Source organism: Galeopterus variegatus, unplaced genomic scaffold, assembly GCF_000696425.1.
Source record: "Galeopterus variegatus unplaced genomic scaffold, G_variegatus-3.0.2 Scaffold48, whole genome shotgun sequence".
NCBI classification, from domain to species: Eukaryota; Metazoa; Chordata; class Mammalia; order Dermoptera; family Cynocephalidae; genus Galeopterus; species Galeopterus variegatus.
This window is the reverse complement of record NW_007726159.1, coordinates 1,218,031-1,227,933: the sequence shown is the minus strand read 5'-3', so window position 1 is coordinate 1,227,933 and position 9,903 is coordinate 1,218,031. Positions and strand designations below refer to the sequence as shown.

At 34.6% G+C, this 9,903-nt stretch overlaps 1 protein-coding gene across 1 annotated transcript in view; it reads left to right on the top strand.

Moving 5' to 3' along the window:
* The first annotated feature begins 1,762 nt into the window (after positions 1 to 1,762).
* Positions 1,763 to 9,903, top strand: part of CNGB3 (cyclic nucleotide gated channel beta 3) — a 145,329-nt gene continuing 137,188 nt past the window's right edge. The window contains 2 exon segments of the mRNA XM_008572614.1: positions 1,763 to 1,956; positions 5,309 to 5,378. Coding sequence (XP_008570836.1) covers positions 1,846 to 1,956; positions 5,309 to 5,378 — 181 coding nt within the window. The 5' untranslated portion in view covers positions 1,763 to 1,845.

Genomic DNA, 9,903 nt, shown 5'->3' with positions numbered 1-9,903 from the left:
ACAGTTTGTGGAATCTTCCCCAAATCTTTGTGAGCTTATTATTATAGCATCTCTTTTACAGAGGGGGCCTGAAACCCAGTTCACAGGTGAACGGACAACATGCCTGGTGTTTTTTCCTCTGAAGTCCAATAATTGGGGGGAAAAAAGTTCATAATTTAATCAGCTAGTTTTCTGCCTTACTGAGTATCATATGTTCTGTGTAGTAAACTTTTCAGGACTCAGTCAGTGTTTAGGTTTATTATCAGTTTACTATCTCCTTCTAAAAAATAGACACTCCCACCAACATAATGTGTGTGTTGGGTACATGGAGACTTTTTGTTGTTTCCTTTGAAGTTATTGCTTGAGGTTATCTACTACAAACCAGTTATTCCCTTTATCCTCAGTGGTTTCTCTTATTGAAATGATGTTCAAACTTCTTGAATTTAACTCAGAGGGATCACAGAAAATTGCTTTAATTTTTCTTTCTAGTAGATATAGGGTAAAATGTAACCTTAGTTGGTTTTGTAATCTTAGTTTGTTTCCAATAGTCTTCTAGAAAAAAAGAAACCTCCAATCCATGCCCCCTTCCAGAAGCAGAGGAGACTGTGATTTGAAAACTACTAGAAAACCCTCCTCAGCCCAAAATTGCTCCCCAGTGGGAATGTCTGAAATCCCATCTCTGAAGATTCCTTCAAAGAAAGATAGCATTTCTCAAACCTGACTCTTTCTAAATGAAAACTTTATCATGGATCCTCCAGCATTTATTTGAATAATTTTATAGAAATAATATTTAAATATGTTCAAACCTGAAATTAGATATGAACTCCATTTGCTTATAATTTTTAAAGAACGATAGAACTGAAACCTATTTGTGAAGTTAATATAAAACTTAAAAATCAGTAAGATTAAAACAATGTTGATATGATTGCTGGTGCTCTGCTGAAACTAAATCACTAGTCGCAACAAGAATACGGTACTGTTCGCTAATGATAATTCTTTTTATTTTAGGATAGCTTTATAACTATCTGATTTGTGTTTTACAAAAGAACTTCGAAATGTTCATGGAAAGATTCATATTATCTTTTACTTCTATTTTTCCACAAACTTTTTGAAGTACCCTCATATGTATACATATATATACACACACACATATATATGGTTATATATATATTACTGTATGCCATCTAGATACCATCTATGGTATCTATGACACCATTTGTTGTGAAACACACCATTATTTTATGCACGCTTCTCTTAGCCTATCTCAACCCCAAATTTACACACACACACAAAAAGAGCATAAGCATTTTTTTTTTTAAGTGATGCAGAAATAACCACCCAGAAGAACAGAAAAAAGAAGCTTAAAAGTAGTTACCTACTTCATGGTACAGGACTGTAGATGGGACTTTGGGAAAGTAAACTATGTGCTTTTTTTATAAGCCCTCCTGCTCATTTTTTAACAGTTTGCATGTATTATTAATCAGTTTAAAATTATATAGATGGAGAGAGGTAGGTGGGTAATTAGAAAGAAAGAAAATAAACAAACCAATGAACATGTGATTACATTTAAACAATTCAAAGCAATTATGAAGTTTTGTTTAACTCTCTGCTTATAAATTATTCACAGGGGCATTTTGACTCTCTAAAGTTCATAAGCAGAGTGCAAATCACCCAAGCAGAAGGAATTTGCTGCTTTTAAGACAAAGCCTTGACTAACTAGGGACTTGCCTGCAGGAATTAACCAGAACAAAATCCTGATTAAACAGCTAATTGGCTTGTGTACTAAGGAAAAGAAAAACAAAGTACATTTCTCTACCTTGAGACACGGTCATAAAAACAGAGGTTTTTGGAACCACCTCAGAGAAGATGTTTAAATCACTGACAATAAAACTTAACAAGGTGCAGCCTATAGAAGTAAACAATGAGAATGAACAAGAGTCTCTTCCAAGGAATCAGTCTCAGCAATCCACGAGTCAGGTATGATCTTTACATTCCTAAATCAGTCTTGATTCTCATCATTTCTTGTCTGACAATGGAATTTAATAAATACTATGATATATAAGATTGCTTAGCAGGCTTACCTGGTAACATCCGGGTTGTGTACTGTTCGGGTTTATCCCCATTGTATTATATATTCTGTATATATTTTCTTAAAAACAGAATAATAAATGTATAGGAGACTATATTAGGATTTGCAAAAGCCAGTTAAGATTTCTCATCACTGATTTTCACTTTTGCCATCATCCAAAATAAAATCATTTCTTGAATACTAAATTGGTGACATGATTTAGTTTCAACAAAGAATGTCAAGCATCCTGGACTTAATAAACTACATTTTAACAATAAGTTTTCTAGACCAGTGGTTCTTAGCAGTAAGCAATTTTGCCACTCCAGGGACATTTGGTAATATGTGGGGATATTTGGGGGTGTTACAGCTTGGGAGTGGGGATGTTACTGGCATCTGATGGATAAAGTCCCGAGATGCTGCAAAACATTCTAGAATGTACAGGTCAGCTCTATACAACATAGAATTATCCACTTTGAAATTTAAATACTGCCAAGGTGGAGAGACCCTGCTCTCGACAAATCTTTTCATAAGTTCTAAGTCTATTCATCTATAAAATGAAGATAATCATACTTGCTTTGTAGCCTCGTTATGAGAACTAGAGACTATATACAAAACATGTAGTAGGTACTTTCCAAGCAGCAATTATTATTATTGCTGTGTTTTTTATGACACGTTTACATCCAAAGTTATAATTACAAGAGCAATATTTACCTACAACTATCTAAAGAATAATTTTCATGAATTACTCACTAGAATTACCTTAAAGAGCTACAAAAAATTTTTGAGCGGTAGTTATTTTTCCATCTGAAAGAGCTGGATGAGAGATGTCAAGTACAAACAGATTTGCCTTGGGGACTAGGGTAGTGTGGTCTACTGATTTAAGTTTAAATGAGCCTAGAAGATAGACAACACCAACGTTACTTAACACTGGCCCTGGAAAAACTGCCTTTCTCTTCTGATTGACTTTGACTATCTGCAATAGAGAGGAAATGTGAAGGATCATGCTTAGTATTGCTCTACAGGAGTGCCCTTGACTTCTTTCTAGTTATTGAGCTGGGTACACACAAATATTGGGCTGCGTACTTCCTTTCAACTAGTCTTGCTCTGTTTTGCTCTGGGAAAGTCACAGCATTCATATTTAACCCTTGCCTACCATGATTATTTCCTCCAAGAGCACATAAAAATAGCTAATACATTATTGTCCTGGAGAACATAATAGCTAACAGCAATTACGATGTGCCAAGCGCTATTGTATTTAACCCTCACAACAGCTGTAGCTCCTATTAGAATTTGCTGCTTGCACACAGTTAACAAATGGCAGAGTCTGAATTGGAACCCTCTTCTGATTTTACCTGATGAGACCTAAATTGCTAGGACATACTGCTTCAGAACAGGAGGAATATGAGTTGAATCAACCCTTCCAAATACTCCACCTGAAGGATAAAAGAATGTTAGAGAGAAGGTTAAAAAAAAAAAAGAAAGCAGAAGCTTCTTAAAGAGTTGCCTTTCCTTGAGAAACAGTAATACTGGAGAATTACTTAGCCTAGGCACAGGCAGAGCCGCCCTTAGGTGTATCCCGTGCCATTCTGACAGCCGTAACTTACAGATGTTAATCATGAAGTCTAGTGGCATCACATTATGTCTTAAAAGTCATATTTAGGGAATTGTTTGCATCTGTTCTTTCCAAGACATGTGGGTATAGGAAAATAGTTTTTCTTCAATTTCTAATACGCTAAATGTTAAAAATGACAGAAAGTTAAAACCCTATTTTCTTCTACAGAATATAACCTTTCAAAAGGGCATTTAAACAATAAGCCTCTGAAATACAAATAAATGGTTTGAGTCTTATAAAAAAAATCTAGGAATGAATAAATCAATTTATATTGCATGTTTTTTTAAAGTATCTTTTAAAGAGTTCATTCACCAACCAAAATATCATATGTAATTTCCACTTATCAATGACAAATAATTCAAGAGCTTCAAACAGCCTAATCTGAGCTCTCTCTGTGTTACTCCAGAATAAGACACTATTCACATAAATATACCTTTGCATACACATAAAGACTGTGATGGAAATGTTTATAAATAACGTCATAATGTGATGCTAAACTACTTGGTTAAAATCAGAAGACTTTATCACTATAAGTAGTCCTAGATTGATACGTTTCTAGGTATGTTCATATGAACTAGTTACTCAATCAGTTACCTATTTAATAACATAATAGTAATAATAATAGCTGCCTTGCCTAACACATATGGTTATTGTGAGGCTTACATGCAATCATCCAATTAGTTTACTTTTCAGTATAAAGTGCTTCTACAACATACAGTGCCCACAAAACATGTCAAAATTCCATATCATGCCACACAAGGCTCTCAAGGTCATGCTCATCCCCGCCTACTTGGCGAGCCTCATCTTCTCACATGCTTTGCCATCCAAACACTTCTACTGTAGTCGTCTATATACAATCACACCTGAGGCTCTTGCTAAACCTGCATCATCTGCGTGGAATGTTTTCCATGTCTTGACCATCTGGAAAACAAAAATCTCAGCTTTATAAAAATCACAAGTTACTTTTTTTTAATAGTCTCGTTCTTTTCCCTTCTACTCCAGTAGAATTGACCACTCCATGTTTATACCAAATCTCTATCCTCTGCAGACATTGTCTCATCATCTACTTTTTTTTTTTTTTGCACTTATTTTTGTGTGTTTATTCCCCCTACTAGACTATGTGTAGCTTGGAAGTCGACATTTCTGTGTTCTATCCTTATATTTCGCTTTACTCTGTCCCTGTAGGAATATCCTCAGGCACACACTGGCCACATCCATTGTGACATAACTACATTTCAAAGGAAAGCTTAGATTCTCAGACAAATGATGAGGTGGAGGCCAATGAAATCGTGGAGAGAATACAGAGAGCTCCGGGTGAAGGGCCTAAACTGCTTTCTCTCTACCCTTTTAAGTTCTTCAACTAAAGACCTAGACTGGGATGAATGCTAGGGCTGTAGGAAGTGAAGACAAAAATTGGGAGGAACAGAGTCTTCCTTTTGCCAACAAGCTGAGGTTGAGGCTTGTGATTCAATAGTAGGGCCAAAAATGTCCATCCCAGTGCAAGAATCATCATTTTTAAGACATCATAAACAAATGGTCAGTTTTAATGATTGGATTGATAATTGAGTGAAAACTGATGTTACATTTTTATATCCAAGTTTATTTTTATATAAATTTATGACATACAATCTCTATTCTGTTTCTCAAAGGAAGAAAACAAAAGCGAAATGAAATCCCTCGAAACCAAGACATGTGAAGAGTCACACACCAAAATACAAGGTCAGAATGCAATCTGTAGAGAAAAACTAAAAAGCCGAATGCATTTTTCTCTGAAATGTGTTGTCTGATGAAACATTTGTCCTTGACTAGATGAATTATCTAGGGTCACACTGAGACTAGTTGAAGATCTCAATATTTACAAAACTGTTATTTGTTCATGCAGTCACTCATTCATTTAATAGATGCTTTTTGATCACCTGCCCTTTGCCAGGCACTGTTCAATGGGCTGGAGATATAGTGGTGAAAAATACTGACCAAGTCTGTGCTAACGTGGAGCTTATATTCTAGAGAAAACGAAAGAGATCATAGACAAGTAAGCACATAATGACCAATGTAACTTCAGACAGTGATAAGCCTTATAAAAACAATAAAATAGATGTGGAATGTACACGTTTAAAGATTCAGCACTCACTCCTCTGCTCCCTCTAAACTCTTTGCATTAGGAATCTTATCTACCACACTCATTTTTACATGGATGATTCCAAATCCATATTAGACCAATTTCTTTTTCTTTTTTAATATTTTCCAATTAACCACTGGACATATACACCTGTATGTTATGCCACATCCCATAGAAAACATGTCTAAAACTGAATTCCTTATCTTCCCCTTCAAATAAACTCCCCTGATCTATTGCAGGTACTACCATTCTTTCAGTCTCCCAAGCTCAAGATCTCATTCATATTTTATTCCTTTATCTAGAATATCCTGTAAAGGAAATTAGTCACCAAATCTCCTTTCAGAATGACCCTCAAACCCACTTCCTTCCTTTCCAATCCAAGCAGGTCCTTACTAGTAACTCATGCCTGCACCATTCCAGGTTATCTATGTGGTCACTTCTGTTTAGGACTCTATTTCACCCGATCTCTCCCCCTTTCCATCCAGGCCAAATGCTGTTAGCAGATTATTTTCCATTAACCACCACTTTGATCTCACTCTCACTACTCCGATCAAGAACCTTAAGTGCTTCCATATTGTCTGTAGAACAAAACCTACATTCCTACACCTGACTTTGTAGGACCTAATGCAATCTATTCCCAGCTGCCCTTTCTAGACTCTCTCTCCTTTTTCTCCCCAGGATAAATGCTATACCCTAGCCCAGAAAATACAGCAATGACAGTGAAATCAGTAGAACAGAATATGCTTTTGTTAAATAAAGAAAACATAAAATTATGTCATAAAACTAGAATTGTTTTGCTTTTCATCTATTAGAAAAAGTCTGTGTGTGATGGTTTTTAATGACTTTCTATATGTACTAAAATAAATATTTGAACCAAGGCACAACTGAGTTTTTACTAGCCAAAATTTCCCATCTCTAAGGAAGAAAAAATAAGAAACACAAGAAAATTACAAGCAAAATTGTAAATTTAAAAATGAATCACAAGAAAAGTTGTAAATAAACAAATTCCTGTCAAGGAATATCCCCACAATCAAAATCACAACTGTGAACAAGCAGCCCCACTCTCGCTGTACTTGGCTGTTTCTATTTAAGAGAAGATGAAAGGACCTATGTGAAGAAAATAACTGAATTTTACAGAGATGTAGAATAAACATGAATAATTGAAGGGAAATAATATGTTTCCAGTTGGGAGGATACCATTATGAAAATATTAATTGTTTTTCTAAATTAATTTATATTTGTACTTTGTACAACCTCCTCTCTACCCACTTTCAACAATATAGTTTTAAAAAGAATGAAGAAAATTCACTTCAGTTTTCTTGACTTCATTTATTTCCTTACCTATTGTAAAGGACAGCTCCAGATTTTCACTATTCAGTTAAGAATGTGGAGAATATTTACTTGTTCTTACAGACCAGGTATTTTTACCACTGTCTTTCTTCTGCATGTTCATCTCAGACAAGAAAATAGAAAAACAGTATCTCCCAAATAGCCAGCATTTATTTACCTGAGGAGAAAGTGGAAAAAGTAAAAATTTTGAAATCAGTCTATCAACATGAATGCAATATAAGATCACTTCCTTACTGATGACTAAAGCTTGGCTATTCAATTGTTAGATTATCTGATTTAAAATATTTCGTATGATGTGTCAATGGAGAGGAGAGCATTTGATAATCATAAGCCTTCACTTCTAATAAAAGTCCACATATGTGGGTACTTCAAAAAGTTCATGGAAAACTAAAATTAAAAAATAGTCTTTTAATTAAGATTAAATCTTTCCATAAACTTGTTGAAGTACCCTCGTACACAATACTTCCACAAATAATTAGAATCATACACCAAAAAGATGTAGTAAAACATGTAGTCTTGCCTTTTATGTCAACAGTTGAAGACTGTTAAGAGAAAAACTTTAGACAAATTAAATTTAACAGACTTTAATTATGCAAAGAGCGACTCGTGAATTGGGCAGAATAGGTTCAGAGTGATTCTGGGGCTGCTGCATGGTTGGCTAAGATATATAGACACAAAAGGGAAAGCGACATACAGAAAATGAAAGTAAGGTACAGAAATAGCTGGATTGGTTACAGCTGGGCATATGCATTATCTGAACACAGTTTGAACAGTTGGCTGCTTGTAATTGGCTGAGACTTGGCTACTTGTTGCAAGACTAGGTTACATTCTGTTTGGTCATCAAATTAGATTACAAGAGTAGGTTACAGTCTGTTTACATATTGAGTTAGGTTACAGTTTACTATGTCTAAAGAGACCTTTATGCCGAACTTAATTTAGCAAGACTATTATTCAATCTTCAAATTTTTTTAATTAGGAGAGGAAGACCCTTCTGTAAATCATACAAGAATCTTCATTGCATACACTAAAATGTGGTTAACAAATAGAGGTAACAAGGAAGAAACACTCTACAGTAGAAACCAGGTCTACATGAGCCAAGAGAAGCCAAAAATAAAAATAAGCCACAGAATTATCAAGATAATTCAAACTACAAATCTGTTTTACTATGAGTTACTTTGTAATAGTGATGTTTTCAAATCTACAGTTCTTCACATAGAAAAATACAACCTTAAAGGAACAAAACCAAGGATCACATCTTTTGGATGACAAATTTATTCATATCTTTGTCATACTTTTCTCAAGGTGTATTTGAAAGCTTAATTTTCCATAGCTAGTAATAAAAACTCTTTTGTGGAAGTTTCATTTAACAGAGGAACTATTTGAGTAGGAAGGAAAAAATAGTTTCTTTTAAATCTGCAGACTTAGCATGACTTCACAGACTTTAATAGGAATAACAGTTATATTTAAGATATTTTGTCTTGAAAAAGCAAAGTTATTAGTGTTTAAAGATAGTCTCTGATATGTGCTTGGTATTTTTGTGTTCTTTACTTCAAAACATGCAGGTGCAATGTCACAAAATCTGCAGATGTTGATTTCTGATTATAGAACTCTTATCTTCTGCAAAGCGTGGTTTAATTTATATCTGCCATGGAAATGAAGAATGGAACACATTTTGGATTCAAATAAAAATAACTTACTAATGTCCTCTTTTGATTACAATCATTTTTCTTAGGCTTCTACTTACTTACATTACATTAAATGCTTCTTTAAACAAATGTTTTGGTACCAGTAGAGGATATGTAAATGACTTATCTATAGTTTATGATGCTTTAAAGTGACCTTATTTGTGTGGAAATGAGTCAAAGTTGAGTGCCCATAGCTATTATGGTGTGGTAGACTGAATAATGGCCACCCCAAAATGCCCATGCCCTAATCTCCAAAACTTATGAATTTGTTACCTTAAAAGAAAAAAAATCACTGATGTTATAAGGATCTTGAGATGGGAAGGTTATCCTGAATTATCCAGGTAACCTCAATGTAATCAAGGGATCCTTATAAGAGGAAGGCAAGAGGGTTAAAGCAGAAGGAAATGGAACAACAAAAGCAGAGGCTGGATAGATAGGCTTTGGGGGTGGAAGAAGGCAGTAGGAACCAAGGAATACAGGTGGCTTCTAGGAGCTGGAAAGGACAAGGAAATGGATCTCTCCTGAAGCCTCCAAAAGAGACACAACCCTTCATGCCCATTTCAGACTTCTGACTTCCAGAACTATATGAGAATAAATATATATTGTTTTAAGCAATTAAATTTGTGGTAATTTGATACAACAGCAATAGAAAACTAATACATAGGGCTTTAAAATATTCCAACTTTAAATATAAAAAGTAACAATTTAAAAAAATGAAATTGAGTTTTCCTACAATCATGTAAATTCACAGTAAAATAAGCATTTGTTTTAGAGTTTGACACTTTTGAATTCGAATCATAACTTTGCTACTTTCTAACTCTTTAGTCAAGATATTTAACATCTCTGAGTCTCGGTTTGCTCATGTATAAAATAAAGATAATACCATCATTAGTATTAGGTTATGGGTGAGAATTAAATTAGTTAATATATGTAAAGTATTTAGCATGGAGATTGGCTAATTACAATATTGACAGCAGCTGATAGATAGTATAAGTGAGGATCATGCCTGCTCTGTCTAAAAAGGCCAGAGGCCGTTCAGCTCCAACAATTGCTGCCCCACGGGGATGGGGGCTGCGAGCTGCCTGATGTT